At 37.7% G+C, this 22,029-nt stretch overlaps 1 protein-coding gene across 1 annotated transcript in view; it reads left to right on the forward strand.

The window, feature by feature from the left end:
* The window catches only part of CENPF (centromere protein F), a 42,203-nt gene that overhangs the window by 15,161 nt on the left and 5,013 nt on the right, over positions 1-22,029 (forward strand). The window contains exons 9-16 of the mRNA XM_058165406.1: positions 2,898-3,020; positions 6,562-6,697; positions 7,927-10,961; positions 13,403-14,239; positions 16,053-17,342; positions 18,282-18,444; positions 18,794-19,123; positions 21,522-21,691. Coding sequence (XP_058021389.1) covers positions 2,898-3,020; positions 6,562-6,697; positions 7,927-10,961; positions 13,403-14,239; positions 16,053-17,342; positions 18,282-18,444; positions 18,794-19,123; positions 21,522-21,691 — 6,084 coding nt within the window. The remainder of the gene's footprint in view (positions 1-2,897; positions 3,021-6,561; positions 6,698-7,926; positions 10,962-13,402; positions 14,240-16,052; positions 17,343-18,281; positions 18,445-18,793; positions 19,124-21,521; positions 21,692-22,029) is intronic.

Genomic DNA, 22,029 nt, shown 5'->3' on the forward strand with positions numbered 1-22,029 from the left:
TGGCAACTGGGTCCCCTTTACAACTGGTTGCAGCATCCTGTGGTGATGTGTTTGCGATTTGTTGTCTTTTTTGGTCAATTTCCAGAAAAAAATATTCACTGGGGAAGGTAAACTTCCTCAGCAACTGGTTGCAGCTTTAGTAGAGAAGACATTGAAAGTGTGCAGTGTGTTTTACAACAGAAGATTAAGACAAGGACCATGCGCTTGAAGGAAACATGTGCTTTCTTAATTGAAAAATAATATTTGAATAGTTAATGGGAAACCTGGGAAATCTAATCTCTTGAGAATTTCTGGTTTTAAATTTTTTTGTTTATAAGAAAATATTCCATGTTCATCAGCATCCCTCCCTTCCTAATGTCAGAGTTCTAGTTGTCATATTTATATGAGTAGACAGAATTGTCCCAACAAAGAATGTGGTTTGAAAACTCAGAAGTCCATAGAACTATTCTTGGTGCAGGTAGTATAACAGACTAACTAGCAATTTTAAGTATGTTCAGTTTCGGGTCAGCCTCTGCCTATCATATGTAGAAAAATTTCCAGCTAGATATTAGTCTGTACCATTAGCAGGAATATTTACTCAGTTCCAGAAGTTTATGGCCTTATAAGAGCTGTGGTAGCGCAGTGGTTAGAATGCAGTATTGCAGGCTAATTCTGCTGACTGCCAGCAGTTTGATTCTCACCGGCTCAAAGTTGACTCAAGCCTTCCATCCTTCCAAGGTCGGTAAAATGAGGACCCAGATTGTCGGGGGCAATATGTTGACATTTGTAAACTGCTTAGAGAGAGCTGTAAAGTACTGAAGCAGTATATAATTGCAAAACAATTCTAGTACTAGGGGCCGGGATAGCTCAGGCTGTTAGAAGCCTGTTATTAGAACACAGCAGCCTGCAATTACTGCAGGTTCAAGCCCGGCCCAAGGTTGACTCAGCCTTCCATCCTTTATAAGGTAGGTAAAATGAGGACCCAGATTGTTGGGGGGGCAATAAGTTGACTTTATAAAAATATACAAATAGAATGAGACTATTGCCTTATACACTGTAAGCCGCCCTGAGTCTTCGGAGAAGGGCGGGATATAAATGTAAACAAAAAAAAATAATAAGTCTAAGTGCTATTGCTATTGCTATATACATGCTCATACAGCTTTTTCTATTAGGCAACTTTTAAGCCCATTTATTATCTTTGCATTAGATTTCATACGCAAAAATACATTTCTGTGCATGTGCATAATCCATATATTTGTTGACAGTGATCAACAATATATGTTGGAAAACATCTATTTTATTTTTACTAGAACGTGATGTCAAACTTTGAGACATTTTGGAGAATATCAGGGACAAGATGGATAGTTTAGTCTAAATCTGTTGTTAGATATTGTCTTAAGCTAATGAAAAATATTTTTTGCTAGAAGGATTATTTTTCATTTTCTTTCCTCTAGTACTAGAATTGTTTTGCAATTTTTTTCCTTAATTGTGAGCATTGAAATATTTTGAAACCTTGCTCAAATGACTGAAAGAAAAGGAAGCATTAGATTTTATGCACAGTGCATATAAGACCTTACTTATTTGTATCAAGTATAACATATAGAAACATATCCATGACTTCAGCGATATTTTAATTTAAAATATAGCTACAAATTAATTTTTGAATAATATAGAGCTATCTGTTGTTTCAGGACAGAAATATGTTATGTGACTGTTCCATGATTTCTAAATTTCGAACCAGTAGTGAACACCCAACCTGGGCTGACAAATGTATGACTCTAAGCCCTAAAATTCTTATTCCTGCTCAGTTTCTTCATCATTCAGATTTTCAGATGTGATCCAGGTATAATTACAGGTAGTCCTTGACTTACGATTGTTCATTTAACAGCAGACTAGAATTATGATTGCAAAATGTAGCACCACCACTACTACTTTATTCACTTGAGTTCAATCTGGGTGCTTGGCAACTATTTTGTATTTACAACCAGTTGCCAAGTGCCCCGCAATCATGTGATTACCATTTGCAATCTTCTCTGCTGACTTCCCCAGACACTCAATGGGAAGCCGACAATGAAGGTTGCAAGCTACTGCTACCTGCTTTTCCTAAGGGCTGGCTAAAAGAACTGCCTTCTGATAGGAGCTGAATTTCTTCATCAGGTTGCAGAAATTTCTGCTCTCTTGCACTTCATCAAAGGAGTTCCTTTCTCTGCACAGAGGGGAGCTAAACTCCTTTGGAGGGGCCCGAAGCTTTTAGCTCTATTCCTGCATCCTTCTATCCCACGAGAGGAATTGAATTCCTTTGGCAGGCAGCTGTTTCAGCCACTGCCAAAGACAAGAAGGGGCTGAAATTCATGCAGAGAACAGAGAGTCAGTGCAATAAGATAAGGAGTTGGATGCCTCAAGAGCGGATGTGGGGGAGGTCCTGGAAAGTCCAGCAAAGGCCACGCACAAGTATCTTTCTCCTCAGGGACTAAAAATCCTGTCTGGATTTCAGCAGGGAAGATTTTCAGCTCCTGATGGAGCCTTCCAGAATCTACACCATCCCCTTGAGCCACCCTGGACTTTTTCCAGTTAAAATGTGTGTGATCGCTTAGTAGTCACAGTCTACTGTGTGAGTGTGAGGATTGCATCTGCTGAATGAAGCAAACTTGTGGACAGTCACATGATGTCTTGCTTAATGACTGCTTCCCTCGGAGACAAAGTTTCTGATTCCAATTATGCTTGTAAGTCAAGGACCACCTATATAATACCTTGGGCTATACAGACACTTGGTGGTTCATGTTTCTTGAAAGCTGGATTTTTCTAATTTTTTTTTAAATGGACTTTTTCTATGAGTTTCTGTTTTAGCAAGAATATTTCCATACTGTTTACTGTTCAATATGACCACAAATTAAAGCTTTCCATCTTTTATTTTACAGATTTACACAACAAAACAACAATTTGAAAAAAATGCCAGGGACTGTGCACAGAAATTAAGTCAACTTGAACAGGCTACACAAATGATGCAGTTGAAGGAAAAAGAATTGAAAGAAAATTATGAGGTAAATTAAAACTGTAATAGTAATTATACTCCTAGGGCAGAGATGAAAAAGGAGATGGAACATCTAAGTATCAGTATATCCTTAGATACCAAGCTTCCTGTCCTAGTGTTTTTAAAACAATTCTTGAGCTTTTTGACATAGAGTAGAAATCAGTTAAAATAAAGAAATCTGAGATAAAGGCTCTGTTTAAACAAAATTTCCCACAAGGATATTACAGGAGCTTCCTGGCATGGCTTTAAACAACAAAGATGACAGGTCCTAAAACTGTTAACACTAATAGATTGTAGAAAAGTTGATATTAATAAAGCTGTCAACCTGGAGGGGAAGGATAATGAAATGTCAAGAAATGAGATATATGTACTGTATTTGAGAACTAAGCATTAAATACATTAGCAAAATGTTTGTTAGTTGTGATGATCTCTCTGTATCTTTTCTCAGTGTTGATAAACATGCCAATATTTTTGTTTCTGGTCTGGAAACTGTAGTGTCTGTTCAAGCTCTACCAAAACGCAGTAGAACCTTTTGGGACATTCAGCATCACCTTTCAGACAAGTTGACATTTCCCAGATCTCAACTGCTTAAGCCCACAATTCCCAAAATGTGCACCATGGCACCCCTGGAGCACTGCAGCAAACTCACAGGGGCACTGCAAGATAGTTAAGTTTGTTGTGACATCCATTTGCGAAATTGTATTTTGGGCAGTCTTTGGCCTAGGGTACTATGGAAAAAGTATTATGGAGACACTTAGAATACCGTGAACCAAGAAAGTTGGGGAATTTTAGTTTAAGCAGATTGGGAATGATGCGATCTCATTGCAGTATAGATACATCCAATGGCAGAGTTTCAAGCAGCTGCCTGTGTGATTCAATGCCCTCCACATGTGTTAGATTACAAGTGATTACAAGAAATAAGTCTTCTTGTCTGAATCCCACCAGATTGGAAAATGAGGGTCCAGATCAATTTGAATTATATGCTTGCTGATGACACATTCAAGATAAATGGGATCGTTTTAGGAGAATATAGTGCCTTATTAAGGGACGTACTGGCTTAGTGGGTAAGAGATGCTGAGCTTGTCAATTGAAAGGTCGGCAGTTCAGCGGTTCAAATCTCTAGTGCAGCATAATGGGGTGAGCTCCCGTTACTTGTCCCAGCTTCTGCCAACCTAGCAGTTTAAAAGCACATTAAAAATGCAAGTAGAAAAATAGGGACCACTTTTGGTGGGAAGATAACAAACAGCGTTCCGTGCGCCTTTGGCATTTAGTCATGCTGGCCACATGACCACGGAGACATCTTCCAACAGCACTGGCTCTTCAGCTTTGAAACGGACATGAGCACCGCCCCCTAGAGTTGGGAACGACTAGCACACATGTGCGAGGGGAACCCTATACCTTTAGTGCCTTATTTCTTCTTGGTATAAAGTCCAGTGCTAAAGGACTTGTATCGATTTTTTTAAAACCTGCAAACTTAATTAGCCATATTTATATTCTGGAAGTATTGAATGGTAACCATTACAAGTCGCAAATCCCATGATACGTTCCATCTACCTAAACTTGATCATACAGGGATACCTTGGTACTCATCATTAATTGTTCCAGGAGACACGAGGAGTGCAAAAAATGATGAGTGCCAAACAAGCCGTGTAATTTACCAGATGACCCTTTGTTTCAACTGGGAACGACTTCTTGTCTGTTGCGTTTCCCATGTTAGCGACCTTCCCAGTTTGGCCGACTTCCTGTCTGTCCTCTGTGGCTCTCCACTTTTTTTTTGCAGCAACTTTTCCAGCATGGTCAACTTCCCGTCCATTCTTTGTAACCCTCCCTCTTTTCCTATCACAACGCATCAAATAACAAACAAACAACTAGTACCAGGACAACATTTTCACTTCAAAATGTGTCAAGTATCAAATGCTAGTTAGGAGCTCAGCTCAGGAGGTACCACTGTACTTGAGAGTTTTTTAAAATAACTATCAATTCAAGAACTTGCTTACTCTCAAAACTTAAAACACCAAGAGGAAATGTATGAAGTATATATGTAATACCAACAATTATATTTTGTAAAGATAGAAAGGTATGAAAAGAGAAGATGGATGGTATAAACTAATTTTAGCCATTTAGCTTTCCCCCTTCCTTTATCTCCTTGATTTTCTTTGGCTTTTTTGTTATTTTTCTACTGTCTGTATAATATTGTTTACCCTAAGTGGAAATAGCATAATGGATTTGTATGTCAAAAATTGCTCAAATACTTTCAAAGGTGGGCCTCTGGGGAGAACATTGGCACAATCCCCTGATTTTTCTAACTATTTTTTTTTGTTAGAGAGAACCGAGGCAGAGATTGATCAACAGAATCACCAAGAAGTTCAGCCTTGCTCTGATGCTGATTTGCTTCAATTGCTGGAAATACAAACCTGCTTTGCCAGCAAATTTCCAGCTTATGCTTCCCATCCTGGTGGCCCCTTCCCTTACACTTGGCTTGGGTGCCTTGGTGCCCATCTGTTGGTAGCAACTCAATGGATAATTGAGGGCTCGAGACCAACAAAGCTCTGCCAATGCCATCTGTTATCTTAGCAACTCAGGAGTGGGTGGTGCACGGATGTATGTGCCATTTTCTTTTGGAAAGATTCTTTATTTTATTCCCAAGAGGACAAGGTTATAAAGAATAGACCAATGCTTAGAAGTTGACAGCAAAGTGACCTCAAATCTTTCACATTCTCTGTTAGCATTTTAAAAAAGAAAAAGGATGCAAAAACCAACCAACCAAAAAGTCATGCTTTCCAGGCTCTGTAATGGAAAGGATGTCTGGCATTTGATTTAGGAATTCTCAAGATAACTGAGTATCAAAAGGCTGGCCTCGAAGCTATCCCTGATATCGAACCTTGTCTTAGATGCTGGTTCTACTCCAAGACCTCTGGCTGTAGTCTAATTTATCTCTTCTTTTTAAGCTCTGAAAGAGATGCAGTTGGATTGTGACTCTCCAGTATTTATTTATTTTTTTACCCTGTAGAAACCTCACCATGGCACAATTTATTACAGGCTAGAGGTTTCCTTCGTTAGCAGCTGCAGTTGGCAATTGCTGGGAGAGTACCTTGACTTTCCATGTAGATTGCCATGTGACAATAGACCGAAAGTATAGGACACTTGGCTACTAGAATTTGACACCTGATAAGGATAAAGATATTTGGGTTGGAATTGCAGGTAATTTCCTTTTCAAGAAAATCAGTTTCTTGAATCAGTTATATTACCAGTGGTGGATTTCAAATTTTTTCATTCGATTCTGTGGGTGTGGCATGGCTTGGTGGGCGTGGCAGGAGAAGGATACTGTAAAATCTCCATTCCCACCCCACTCCAGGAGAAGGTTATTGCAAAATCCCCATTTCCTCCCGATCAGCTGGGAATTGGGAGGCAGAGAATATATGGGGGCGGGGCCAGTCAGAATTTATACTAACAGTTCTCCAAACTACTCAAAATTTCTGCTAATGGTTCTCCAGAACTGGTCAGAACCTGCTGAAACCCACCTCTGATACTACCTTTTTCCAATTTCATAGGAAATTAAGAAGCAAAATAGCTTTCTCAGCTGCCAGGCTGCTGAACAACAGCAAGAAATTTCTCAACTGAAAGAAGAACTCTGTAGCACTAAACTATCCCTACAACAGAGTCAGCATTTTGCTGAAGACCTGAAAAGTAAGCCATGGGATTTCTGTTGTGCTTAATAATAGACCTTATTTCAATGCAACATCCCAGTGTGATGTACAGTTGGTAAAATCTCATTTGAATGCTATGGTGTGCACCATTGTAGTTTTTTTTTTTAAAAAAGAAGGCAGAAATTGCGTTATGTCCTGCAAGGGAAATTTACCAGCGAGTCAAAAAGTCAAGAGTTCACAACTGATATCAGATTTATGAAATAATTATTCTTCATTCTTTAATTATGTATCAATCGTGTCATTTTGTCTTGCACTTCCAAAACTTAAAGAAAACTATTTGAACTCTTTCTTCTACACAAAAGAAACTATAGTTCTATCCAAATTTCATAAATGTGTGATTGCTTATATAATTTGCATATTTCTGTATAACTGCTAGGCATAACATATTTATTTTTTATTGTGTTATGAACTGTCAGATTCTACAAAAAATGGCTCCCAGCAAGTTACAACTTAAAAGCAATAAAAACATAAAAGCTGATAAAAATAACAAGATAAAAGTAATAAAAATGTAATATTACCATTAATTCCTTAAAGACCTAGAATAATTTTCATCTTTAATAATCTCCAATAGGCCATCAAGGTACAAATATCATATCATGTGGGCTGCAATAGAAAAAACTACTTGAGAATGTATCCCTCTTCATTCCCTCTATATAGGGGAACATTAAAATATGTTGATGGGAGGTCAAACTGGATGAGGTGGGAAGGGTACCCTTATAAGCAGAAAGTATCTTGTATATCTTGACATATACTGTTTTGACCTCAGAATCTAGTTCATTATCATGACTTCATTGTAAAGATAACTGCAATATTCAATAAATTGATTTACATGTTATACCTTTGATATTTCAAACAAATGTGAAAAACCTGAAGCCACTCTAAACACTTGGTTCCTATTCTCGTTGGCAAGGTTTAATAAGTATCTCTTTTCTTCGATCAATCAACAGTTTAATGCTTTATCCAGATGAAGCTTGTACACCTTTATTTTTCTAATGCAAGTTGCCTGATTTAGATACAATGGCAAACTGTAGTCTAATATTTCCTGGGAGCATAAAGATAGGAGTAGTTATCACAGGAGCACAGATTTTATTTGTGGAGTGTTAAGGCTTCATAGATAGAATTGCAGCCTGTATTTTTTCAGTTTATATTTTAATCTTTGTATACTAAGCATTTTATATTTTTACGTCTCTTTAATGACTCTCGTTGCAGATAAAAATTGCTCACTGGAAAAAGAATTAAAATTGCTTGAAGAAAAACTGAACAAGCAAGATAATTCTGTCAGTTTAGAAAAAATGAGACTTGCTGTTTCTAATGTTGAACATGAACGAGATTCTCTCCAGCAAATTCTGAAGGACAAAGAAAATGTAATTGAAGAGCTCAATAAGAAACTGGAAAACACGGAAACTCTGCAGAAAACTACTTTAGAATGCGAAGACCTTAAGAAAGAGATTATGATTCTTTCTCAGTGGAAAGAAAAAAACAAACAACTCTTGAATGAACTAGATTTAGAAAAAGAAGATTTAATGAGCAAAATACACAGTTTGGAAAGTGCTTTAAACGCTGAGCAGCTTAAACATCAGGTAAAGGAAATTGCTCTCAAAGATGAACATGAACAATTTAGTAAACAGCTAAACATTTTTGAGCAGGTGGTAAAAGAAAAAACAACTGAACTAGAGGCCCAAAGAAAAGCCTATAGTGACCTCCAACAAAAAACAGCAATGTCTGAGGAAAAACTACAGAAAGAGAGAGAAAAAAATTCACTGAAATTATCTGAGTTCACCAGAGAAGTAGACACCTTGCAGAAAAGACTCAACTCTGAAGCAAATGAAGTCTTAAAAAGGGGGGAATGTATTGTCTCCCTTGAAGCATCCTTAGCTTCTTACACGCAAGTAAATGCATTCCTTCAGAAACAGGTTGAAGAACTGGTCCAAACCAGACATGAAATGGAAAGATTTGCTGAAAGAGAAGACCCAAAGCAACAAATCCTCATTCAGGAAATGGAGCAGCAGATCAGTGAATTACAACAAATGGTTTTCCAAAAGGAAGGCCTGCTTTCCGAAGCATTAGAAGCTCTTGAAGGAAAAAAAAACAATCTACAAAAGTTGATTACGGAATCAAATAGGCAACAAACAGAGATTCTGGATTTAAAAGAGAGTAATGTGCTGCTTAAGGATTTGGTCCAGCAACTAAAAGTTATGGGCTCAAAGGAGCCAAATGTACCTACCAAAATATCCTTAGAACAAGATGAAACCGAAGGACTTCAGAATGACAGTTCCATGCTTGAGAATACTATCAATATTTTGGAAGAAAAAAACTTAAACACGGAGCAAGAAACTTCCAAAAGTTTCAAAGAAAAGAAGGAAAGCCTTTTGAAGTTGTCACGAGAAAAGCAAGAGGAGAGCTTGTTGCTGCCAGAAGCTGATGATGAAGTAGAAAGGAAAAGTACAAAGGAAGATTATTTAGAAAGTGTTATAAGGAATCAGACTTGCAATTTGAAGGTACAAAAAGCCATATTTGGTACACAAGAGAAACAGCCTATGAACAAATGTGAGCAATTGCAGCATAAGCCAATTTCCTTGGAGAAGAAAAAGAATACTTTACTTTGGCAACTTGAAAAAAGACAGTCAGTATCTGAAGAAACTAATAGTTTAATACGGGAGGAAACAGGAGAAAATAACAGGCACTCTTCTGTAAATATCTTGCTGCAAACACTGGTCTCAGAAATGAAAATAAGTGAACATGCAGCACTTGACTTTGTTTTAAATGAACCAGCGTTGGAACAGCTGAGGGTATTTGTAGAAGAAAGAGAGAATGAACTTAAGAAGTATCAAGTGAAGCTTCAACTGCTTCAAATGGACCTTGAGGACAGAGATATTTTTCTAGAAAATTATACTGATCAGATAAAGGACTTAAAGATGATATTGAGAACTATGGAGATAAAAATGGAAGAAAGTGAAATGGAAAAAGAGAAGTTGTTGCATAAATTACAAGCACTTAAAGATTTGCAAAATTCAGCCTTAAAGATGACAGAGAGAAGTGAAGATGACGAATCACCAATGTGTTTCAGTGCTGTTATCAAGGACAATTTTAACCTACAGAAAGATGCCAAGTGTTCATCAGTTCCTCATGATCTGATGCCCAGCCAAAATGATTATCTCCAATTAGTATCCTCCCTACACATGACAATGAGCAAGCTAAATGAGTTGGAGAAAATGTGTGAACACCTGCAGAAAGAAGACTCAACATTAGCATCACAGCTGAAAGACTCACAGTTGGAATGCATCATAAACACAGATATTATGAGAAAAGAATTAATAGAAAAAATGGATAGGCTGACAGTAGAGACCATTTCTGTTTCTGATAAATTAAGAGAGAAGGCTAAAATGGAATCTGATATGAAGGAAATTCTCTTAATTACTCCAGAAGGTTATGAGGAATTTGATTACAAATATTTGAAATTAATTAACAAAGAAATCAAAACACAGTTGAATGAAATCAAAGAAAAGATCTTTTCTTTGAAAAACAAATATGAAATTTTAGACATTCAAAACCTGAATGTGGCCTTTGAATTGTTAGAGTTGGAATCCTACAATGAGATGCTTAAAGATAAAAATATTGCATTGCCAATAAATCTCAGCAAAGCCAAGCTGGTTTCTTTTCCAGCCCAGATGACAGTCAATAAAGAATTTAAAGCATATGGACATTTTTGTATGGAGACTCTGTATGATAGTGAAGTCTTCCCCTGTGCAAAACGAATGTTTATGGAGTCTGATTTGGACAACGGTGTGTCATCAACTGAAATGGGACAACCACATCAAAACAGACAAACTGATTTGGAAGGTACTCCTGAACAGTTTAATATTGCTGATGAGTTATATAGCAATGATGCCTGGACCTTCCCCACTAAACTGATGACTATCTCCAAATATTTGCAGTGTGAATATTGTGAAAGCTCCTTTAAGATGCTTAAGGAATCATTTAGATCTCATAAGATTCTAGAAAATAAGGAAATAGAAAAGATTCAAGAGCTGCTCCTTTCTGCAAAGAAGGAAGTAGATGGTCTACAAAAACGCAGCGTATCTGACAATGAGTCCTGGCGACAAAAAGTTCATAAAGTGATCCTGCAAGTGGCACCTGAACTTCCAGCTGAGAAGAAACTTCCTGAGCTGTTCCCTCAGAAACAAGGAGAGCTACAAAACCTTGATTTAAGTTCTCATCCAGTAATTTGTGCTGATGCTGGCCAAGTAAGTTTACCTAATTTGACTGCCTAATTTGTCTGAATCTCTTTAGGCCTATTATATTCAAGGAAGTGTCCCGCTCCTTACTTTCCTCCTGTGGGGCAAAGGGGGTTAGGTTGCTTGATGGTAGAGGTAGCTGGTCAAGAACTTAGAAAGCCTTAACATAGGCCTTTCCCAAAACACAAACATGGAATTAATTACACTTTGCTTTGGAGACAGACTTTTCAACAGCATTAAAAACTGATGCCTTGTGATCAGAAGTAATTGGAATTAAAGTACAGATTTGTTTTTAATATCTGAATTCTAAAAGAGCAGCTAACTTACTAATTTGAGTTTTTGCACCAATTAAATTAAATCCTCCTCTGGTTTCAGCCATAAAAAAAGAAGCTATTTTTCTTACTCTTCCTGTTCCAAGATAAATATTAGTTCTTGTAGTGTAGGTTCAGATAGCCCTAGCAACACTTGTAGAACAGTAGATTGAAGAAAGCAACCATAATGCTTTATTTTAATCCCAATTCTGGCTTTATAGAATTACGCATGTGCTCACAAAATGAACCTACTTTAGTAGTTAATGTGAGCTACAAGAGGATAGAACATACATTTTGGAAGCACATCCACAGTGCTTACTCAGGAAAAAAAAACAATATGCCTAAGCAATTAATAGGAATAACAGTATTAGAACAGCAAATGTTTTCTTCACATCTTGGAACATGCCATTGTGATAACAATTCTGTTAAGGGAAAACCCCAACTCTTCTTTTTTTGATTATATTTTTCTTCCAGTTTTTAAATATTTAATTATATTTATTTCTACAGTCTTGTACTTTATCTTCATGAATAGAATTCAATAAAATGTAATATAAACATACAATAATTAAAAACCATTTGAACAAAATAAAACAATGACATGTTAGTAGAGATTAAATGGTTAGTAAAACCATTAAACCAAAACTGAGAGGGATTAATAGCACTGAAGAACGCGGGATTTGCGTGGAAAATGCCCATGTATCTCAAACTAATTTCAATATCTCCCCTCTTCCTCCCCACCCCAAAGTTCTATTTAAATTGCAGACAAAAGCAATCCTACTAGAAAAACTGCTAGAAAGAGGGTCAGAAATGAAAAGGTGATGCCACCAACATTGGAGCCAAGGAATTATTTCTTAGGGTAAAGAAAAGGTTTCTCATTCCTGCTTTAGTATGGTTCATTGCGCAGACAGCCAGATGTTCAGACTGGATTTGGCATTTTTATCAACCTATCAAGTCCTTGGCAAGGACCTTGGGTAGGCAGATGTTGTCATTTACCTATCTCAGGTCCTTGGGAAAGACTTGATAAGTGGATAAAAGTGCCAAATCCAGTGTAAAATTTGGCTGTATGTATAACTGGTCATATTAATAGTAGTTTATGGTGTAGTTTATGGTGGCACAGTTGTTAGAATGCAGTACTGCAGGCCAGCAGTTCGACAGTTCAAGTCTCACCTGCTCATAGTTGACTTAGCCTTCCATCCATCCAAGGTCGGTAAAAGATTATGGAAGATTGACAATTCCTCAAGTAACCAGGCCCCATATCACGTTAGGCTTTATGGGTCATAACCAGCAACTGGAATTGTTCCTGGAAGCAAACTGGTAACCAGTGCAGCTGACAAAGCTGAGGAGCCTCAAGGAAATACCAAAACATGCCCATCAGTGATTGACCTCTGCAGGCTGAACTGTTGAAGCTTCTGATCTTCAAGGGCAGCCCCATGTAAAGGGTGTTATAGTAGCCAGTCACAAGGTGATTAGGGTATGAGTGACTGATGGGCAGATGGTGATGATGAAAATATAGGAAGGACATTCCCAAGGTCGGCATAAATTTTTTATTTTATTATTATTATTATTATTATTATTATTATTATTATTATTATTATTATTATTATTATTATTATTATTATTACTACTACTACTATTTAATTTCTATACCGCCCTTCTCCCGAAGGACTCAGGGCAGTTTACAGCCAGATAAAAAACACAATGTTAACATACAATATACAGCTAAAACCAATTTTAAAAAACCTATTCAATTTGGCCCATTGATTAAAATATACCTTAAAACCATAAAAAAACCCATTAAAATTACTAATAGTTTATAATTTTATGCCAGTCCTGCACGGAAAAATAAGTACGTCTTCAGCTCATGGTGGAAGGTCCGGAGGTCAGGGAGCTGTTGAAGTCCTGGGGGAAGCTCATTCCAGAGGGTAGGTGCCCCCACAGAGAAGGCTCTCCCCCTGGGGGTCGCCAGCCGACATTGTTTGGCTGACGGCACCCTGAGGAGGCCCTCCCTATGGGAGCGCACGGGTCGGTGGGAGGCAAACGGTGGCAGCAGGCAGTCCCGTAAATACCCCGGTCCTATAGTTTGTTATTTATCAACTAGCTTTTATTTGATGAAAATAATTTCTTTTAATTTCCTTTTAGCCAATTTCTGCTAATTCACCAACCTTATGCTATTTGAAAATGGATAGCTTTCTTGGGGAAAGCCTGGAACTTAAAGCTGTAAATGATCAAGCAGTAAAAACTTATGAAGCAAACAGAAGACAAAAAAGTTCTGCATATGTAGCAGATATAACATCTAGAGAAAAATACTTTCCACATCTCAAAGCAAATTACCGATTCATAAATTCTTCAAGATGTCCTCTTGAGTCATCATGTTTTCCTTCAAATCTCAGTGCACAGACAAGGTTGGTAAATTCCATGGAAAACCAGAAGGCCATTGAAATGCATTGGTTATCAATGAAGAAAGCTGATGATGATAACAATTTTAAGCTTTCCCATGAGGAAAGCAATTATAAAACAATTAACATGGCAATTCAGTATCTGCATTCAGATTTGAATTCAAAGAATACAGAATTGACTGAAAAGGAGGTAGCTTGTGGAGCTGTGGTTCTTGAACAAGAAAAGGAAGACTTGAGTGAGGTGCTCCAAATTGTAAGTTTTGATACACCACAATTATATTTTAATCTTATGATTCTTGAGCTAGAACTTAAAGTAAAATCTGAACAAGAAATGTACAAAAGCAGATTGCCTGATACAACCCATACTTTAAAAGAATTGCAAATGATCAAAGCAGACAATAATGAGAAGCTTTTTGAAGCTGAAACTAAACTGAGCAGGGTAAAATCTGAGAAAATAAATTGCGAAGCTTATACCTTGTCCATGGAGACAGATACTGAAAGGCTTCTATCAAAAAGCAAGCGGTTGGAGCAAGAAAAACGAATCAACATAAAAAATATTTTTGGCCGGAGACGACTTCCGGTATCCAGCGGCAACGGACGTCTGGAAGGCTTCTCCTGCCTCCAGCGCCCGAATCCGGCCGCCGCCGAGGCCCTCAGGGGCCAGGTGTTCCGAAAAGGACACCTGCCGCACGGCCGGCCCGCCAGGGGTCCCCCAGCCGACATACAGGACTGTGGGGACCGATGCTGGCGCGTCCTAGGCTCGGCGGGGTTCGGAGGCCACAGGCCGCGGCCATTATTTTGGTCGTCGCCTGGGCCGCTGTGCCCGGTGACACCGGGGCATTGGATTTATAACTGCAGCAGCCTGGTGGTGAACAGGGCACGGAGAAGAATTGAGGAGGAGAAGGGAAGGGAATATCGGTGGCGTGGTGGAGTGCTCCGGTGCGGGGGTTTTCTCCCCTGCGGTTGGAAGGAGCACGAGTTATTCTGGAGAGAGGAGAACTTAAAATAAGAAGATTACTGGTTTTGTGGAGCTCTGGAGAGAAGAGGTGATGGAGAAATTTAGGAGGGAAGGTTTGAGGCCCCCCCTCCTTCTGGGGAACAGTGGTGGCGTCCAGCTTCCGCCTTCACTATGAGAATTTTGATGACATCACTTCCCTTCGGCTTCCTGGTTGACTAACTGTACTCTGGACTCGTTGCTCCTGTGAGTGGCCCCTGGTGGATCCGGAGGGAATTACAAGGATACTGTGCCTGCCTGGGGGTTTTGTATTTTTTTCCTTAATGGCAAAAGGTCAGAGACCAACTGCTGGAGAGATGGAGAGAATTTTGGAAAAGTTATCTAATATGGACAAGAAATTGGATGAAATAAGAGCAGAAATTGTGACTATCCAAAAGGATTTAAAGGATACTCAACAAGTTTCAGCAGAAAACAAGCAGAAAGTGGAAGGTTTGGAGGGTGAGATGCGGGCAGTGCAGAAAAGAGAGGAGACGACAGGCAATGCTGTGCTTGGACTACAGATGGATAAAATGTCTTATTTCCTTAGGTTTCAAAATTTGGAAGAAGTGGACCAAGAAGACTTGAGAGATGTTGTGACTAAATTGTTGGGAGAATTTCTTGGGAGAGGTGTTGATTTCATGAATTGGGATGTGGATCGAGTTTATAGAGTTAATTCGCAATATGCACGCACGCATGCAGTTCCCAGAGAGGTTCATGTCAAATTTGTGAGAAGAGAGACGAGATGAAATTCTTAGAAAACATAGGAGTGGGGCACTGATTTACAGGGGCAGGAGATAGCCATTCTGAGGCAGATTCCCAGACAGGTACGTGAAAAAGAAAGAAATATTATTTTTGTCAAGCAAATTGTACCAGAAGGAGTGGGCTTCAGATGGCTGATGCCAGAGGATTGATGATTTTCCGGGAGGGCATTACGAAAAAATCAGTACAATTGCGGAGGCTACGGCCTATGTGGAGGAACACAAAGCCTTCCTGGAATCAGATGACCCAGGAATTGAAGAAGGAGGTTATAGATCATGGGGCTGAGCGGCTGCCGCTGTTATGCCCTGGAGTTGGGTCAGGCTGAACCCAGAGTTCTGAGATCCAAAACTAGGAAGTGATAAAGATATTTGGGATTGTGTTGGTTTTCCTTATTCTCTTTTGTACGATATTCTGTTTATTCTTGACTCTTCTTTATTACGTATTTAAAATTTGCAAACTTAGCTACTTCGTGTCACCTGCTTGCCTTATGGCTGTTGTATGTGTTAAAAAATTTGAGTAAAATTCTTATTTTAGATAAGAAAAATGAAAATTTACCATACCTGATATGTATTTGTATAAACCTTTTTTGACTAATAAAAACTTTTTGAATAAAAAAAAAAAAAATATTTTTGGCCTTCAGGAGCAGCTAAAGATTATCACTGCAGAGAGAAACCAATCTAGTCAGGATCTGACTACTTTGTTAAGGTATAAAGAAGCATTGGATAAGGTGTGCAACAAAATGCAGAATATAAAAGAGCTTGATTCAAATCAAATGGATTCTATTGAATTTATCAAACTATTGGAGGCTGAAGATAAAACCCAAGCAAATTTGCTTCCAGCTGTTAAGGCTGCAGAGGATCAATTATCAATTAAAAATGTTTGCTCTATGGTGCAGTTCCAGAATCTGGACAGAGTTATGAGGGATCTCATATTGGAAAAAGAGGCAGCAGAAATTCAAATCCAATATCTGACTGAGGCAAGAGAAGTGAGCCTTAAAAAATATGAAATCTTACATAGCAAGCTAAACATATCTGAAGCCAAAAATGCCACGATATCCAAGTCCTTGGAAGGTTTACTAGCAGAAAAAGGTGAACTTGCAGCACGGCTAAATTCTGCACAGGAAGAAGCAGATCATTTGCGACAGGGCATTGAGAAACTGAAAATAAAAATAGAATCTGATGAAAGGAGCCGGCATCATCTGGCTGAAAAGTTGAAAGAAAGCAATAGAAAAGCTGACACTCTCACAGACAAAATTGAGTATCTGGAAAGAGAATTATATATGTCAGAGGAGAATTTGGAAGACGCAATTCTTAGAATGGAGACAGCTAAAGCAGAGACTGAAATAATGAAGGCTGAGATAGAAAGAATGTGTCTGTGTCAACAAGATTTAGAAGGTGAAGCCAAAGTCTTTAGATCAGAGAAAGAGGCTCTAGAGAAAAACTTGAAAGAAAAACAAGACAAAGTAACTAGTTTAGAAGTTACTAATTTTACATTAGTAAATCAACTGAAAGAGAATGAAAAAGAGAAGGTTCAAATTAGAGATGAATGTGAAAATGCACTAAAATTAATGGAATCACAGCTAAAAAAGTTCTGCGAAAAAAATAAACTCCTTTATAGTGAAAAAGAAACTTTCAAGTCAAAAGAACAGGGTCTTGTTTGTGAAATTACTTCCCTCAAACATGACAATATGCAGTTGGTTAGTTATCTGGAAGAAGCACAGTCCAGTAGCTCTAAAGTACATCAGTCAATGGGAGCTTTCATCCAGGAGTTACAAAGCTTCAAGCAAACACTGAATGAAAATGTTTCTGTTTTTGAGCCGTTAGTCAAAAATGAATCTTTGCAAACTATCCAAGATGACCTACAGATGTCTTTCAAACATATCAAAGCAAATCTGGAAGTCACACCATGTGAAGAAAACATCTTTGAAAAGGTATTGTACAATTTGTATACAACATGGATAGAATATCCTGGAGGGTAAAAATGTCTGTATAAAATCAGGATCTTTTTTACTGAGGGAAATTTTCTAACAGTTACTAAACACAGTTTAGAAACACAGTTCTTGCTGTGTTCATTGGGGCTTGATTCTAGGTAACTGCCAAAAATTGTAGCACCTGTCAATATATGGTCCACTTGTTATACAGCGATGTTTCCCATCCTGATGCTCTCAGCATGAATTAGATGAGCTACAGTGGCTTGAAATTCTCAAAACAGAATCCAACCCATATAGAGGATATAATTATATTATATATCTTGTATGTATTTTGGTTCTTATGATTTTTTTTAGTTTTGTACACCACCTTAAGTTGTTTTGAAGTGGCAGCCTTATAAACCTAGATAATGATGATATTTACCTTATGTGATTAAAGGTAACAAATTATAATTATGAGATGAATATACAAAGTAAAACCTTGACAAAAATAAAAACATTTTCGCTCAGTGTAAAAAAGAAAACAAAGAAAGCATCTGGCTTACTTTTTAGAGGGTGTTTCAAAAATTTCTTGCTATCACAGAGAAAGTCCTACATCTGAGATGAAATTGCAAATGAAATGATGGAGCTGGCAGTAAAATCAAATGGGAAATCAGCTGGTCAGGGTGGAAACAGATAATGCTTGAGATAATTTAAGTTCAAAGACCACTAAGGTTTAATCAGGTTTGTCTGAAGTAGTGTAGGTTTCCTGCCTAGGCAGGGAGTTGGACTAGAAGACCTCCAAGGTCCCTTCCAACTCTGTTATTCTGATATTCTGAATCAGAAGAAGATATATTAGAAACAACTAAATTCAGAACTGAATAAATATCCAATGCACTTTATTTTAATTATATAAAGTTTCTATTGTAATAATTACATATATGTTTTTTTTTAATTATGCAGACAAACAGCCTAAATCAAATGCTTCAGCTCCAAGAAGAGTATGATTCTTTCTGTCATTCAGTTCAATTGTGTTTGGACGCCTATAAAATGCTAAAGCAGGAAAAAGCAGTAATGGAGAAGCAAATTCATGAACTTGAAACTCAGACGAAGAGGATAGCTCCACGTATGTACCATGCTTTGAAAGAAGAAAGACTTTTTCCATCGGTAGCTACAGATGTCAATAGAATGCAATGAAAAAATGTTTGTTGTGCTGGAATTTAAATGGATTATATTGAGCCAGCACAGTTTTTGTCTCTACATATCTATTAAACTACATGGTGGTAACACAAGTGAAGGCTTCTCACACTTCTTTGGGAGTCAACAGGAAAATAGCATATGTAAATGCATAGCTACATTTTTGCTGTCCTCCACGACCTATATGAACAACTATTCTAAAAACACGATATAAGAGTGTGAGGCTTATTTTAGTAAATGTAATAATTTTTAGTAATGACCCCTCTTGTTTTACATAGATTTTCAGGGGGATGTTGGTGCAGAAGAAATCAGGTTGGAGCTAGAAGAATTGAAAGGATCAGTTGGGGAGAAAACCAAAGAGGCAAATCACAACTTGGAAAAATATTGTGTACTGGTAATCAAGCATGATAAATTAGAAGAAGAAAATGAGATGCTAAGGACACAGGTCTCCCTTTTAAACACTCACCTCAAGCAGTTATTAAATGACACCAGTTCCTCTCTCCAAAGTTCTCAAAACCCAGTGGAAATTAAAAGGCTTCTTGCAGAAAGAGCAGATGTGCCTAAGATCATTAAGAAGGGAGAAAGGTGTGAAGAAAACAGAATCAATGGTGAGAATTCACTTGGAAAAACTTAAGTATTCTTAATAGTTATCCTCTATAATTATTAATGATTTAGAATGTCACTATTTTTTCCTCACTTTTTTATGAATGTAAATAGTGGGAGATGAAGCACTTAGACTTATATAGTGCTTCACAGCGCTATCTGAGTGCTTAGTACTTCATCAAGCAATTGAAGCAGTGGTGGGTTTCAAATTTTTTTGGGTTCTGTGGGTGTGGCTTGGTGGTCATGTCAGGGGAAGAATATTGTAAAAATCTCCATTCCCATCCCACTCCAGGGGAAAGTTACTGCAAAATCTCCATTTCTTCCCGATCAGCTGGGATTTGGGAGGCAGAGAATAGATTGATTGGCGGGGCCAATCAGAATTTTTACTACTGGTTCTCCGAACTACTCAAAATTTCCGCTACCGGTTCTCCAGAACTGGTCAGGTTCTGCTTATCATTATATGCTCTTCATGAAACAGGCTGTCAGGCTCACCAGGTAGACCAAACCAGGAAACCTAAGTCCACAGGAAGGCTACAATTATTTTTACTGAAAGTGACTGTAATACCATACCTCCTCTCCCTTCATTTGTCCATGTAAATTAGGGAAGTGTCTGTCTGAGCTTCTTCTGCACATTTTCTCTCTGTTGTGGAATTAAAATATGCATCACTCCTGGTTACGTTAGTGATGAATCTTACATATCTCCATCAGAATAATCTTCCTTACTCTCTATAAGAACCAGGTTGCTTATGAGGCCAGTTATTTTTGTTCTGTCTGTGAGCTCTAGGAGAGTGAGAATGCTTTGGATTTCTTCTATGAAAATGCCATCTTTTATATTGCAGCATTTGCTCTGGGGAACATAGTTTTAGCTGCCCTGACCATTCTGACCTTCCACAAACCCTTAAAAACCTGGCTCTTTTCACTGAGCACTGAACCAAACTATTTCGTCATCTGTTTTATAGTGATGATCATATAGTGGCTGGATTGAGGTGCACATGAGAGAAATAAAGTAGCAAACTGAGGGTGGGTTATTTATTTGTGTATTTAGCAGCAGCCAGGGACAAAAGGAGAATTGAGGAAAAATAATAACTTACATTACTTAACACAACTTCAGTTGCATGATACAGTTTCCCCATTTCCTCAGCAAGGAAGGGAAATGTAAGTTAAACACAATTCAAAAAGCAACATGCTTAAAATGTTGAGACCCATTAACTCACTGGAGTTTACTCAGGTGAATATGGAGAAGCAGCCTTAATATACAGCTGCTGATCCAATTCTACAGAGGAATTATTGAGTCTGTCATTTGCACCTCTATAACTGTCTGGTTCGGTTCTGCAACCCAACAAGAAAAACACAGACTTCAGAGGATAATTAGAACTGCAGAAAAAATAATTGCTGCCAACTTGCCTTCCATTGAGGACCTGTATACTGCACGAATCAAGAAGAGGGCCGTGAAAATATTTGCAGATCCCTCGCATCCTGGACATAAACTGTTTCAACTCCTACCCTCAAAACGACGCTATAGAGCACTGCACACCAGAACAACTAGACACAAGAACAGTTTTTTCCCGAAGGCCATCACTCTGCTAAACAAATAATTCCCTCAACACTGTCAGACTATTTACTGAATCTGCACTACTATTAATCGTTTCATAGTTCCCATCACCAATCTCTTTCCACTTATGACTGTATGACTATAACTTGTTGCTGGCAATCCTTATGATTTATATTGATATATTGATCATCAATTGTGTTGTAAATGTTGTACCTTGATGAACGTATCTTTTCTTTTATGTACACTGAGAGCATATGCACCAAGAAAAATTCCTTGTGTGTCCAATCACACTTGGCCAATAAAATTCTATTCTATTCTATTCTATTCTATTCTATTCTATTCTATTCTATTCTATTCTATTCTATTCTATTCTATACTTAGGGCAGTCTTCTGCATTCTAGTATTACCCAGATAGGTCCAGAAGCTTCCAGTTTGGGGATGACCAAAGGAAATATTTTTTTCAAGTATCTTGTACTTGTGGGAAGTTTTTTTGTTTATTTATTTATTACTTACTTATTTACTTACTTACTTATTTATATTCATCAAACAAAAATTACAAATTCAAACAAAGAAAATAAGAAAATCAAAATATAATAGGGACAATAGGCACACCAGTGCACTTACGCACAATCACAGAAGTTAAGAATTAAATTAAATTTGTTTTTCAAGCACCAATCAAATTCTAGAAATAGAAATCCCTCATATCCCTTATGCATGGTGACTGGATATTGTGAGCTCTCAGAATTGGCATGACGATCTACTGACACTGATTTTCTGTTTTCCCTTTTTACTAAGCCTACTAAATGTAAATGTGTAAGGAATTTTCACAACTATTTTTGATATCCTTCCAGAATACAGCCGTCCTTGCATTTCTCCTCAAGCATCCTTACAGCCAAGAATGGATCCCTGTCTTTTCACTCCTAGCTGGAAATCACCAACATCTATTGATAACTCACAAATAACAGAGAAGATGAAGACAGAGAATCTTAAAGCAACAGCAGAGGGCAGCAGACTACAAAAGGTAAGCAGCATATTAAACATCAGCTTGCATGTGTCAAATAAAAGAAATTCAACATTAATATTAGTTAATATTTCCAAGTGCTCCTAAGAGTGTCTTATCAACGAGCTGTAAACATATTTAGGATGAAGACAAAAAAGTGAATAAAGGCAGCAAAGATCTTCCATAGTATTTTCTTGATCCCACTCCATGATACAATCTTTAAAAATATCCTTCCTATGTATGCCTGTGATGACATATCTTTAAGCCATACATGGGATGTTCTCATATTGCTTTTTCTTCTTGAATGCACAATGCCCAGAAAAATTATAATTCATTTATCAAAGGATAAACAATAATGA

This window comes from Ahaetulla prasina, chromosome 1 (genome assembly GCF_028640845.1).
Source record: "Ahaetulla prasina isolate Xishuangbanna chromosome 1, ASM2864084v1, whole genome shotgun sequence".
Lineage (NCBI taxonomy): Eukaryota > Metazoa > Chordata > Lepidosauria > Squamata > Colubridae > Ahaetulla > Ahaetulla prasina.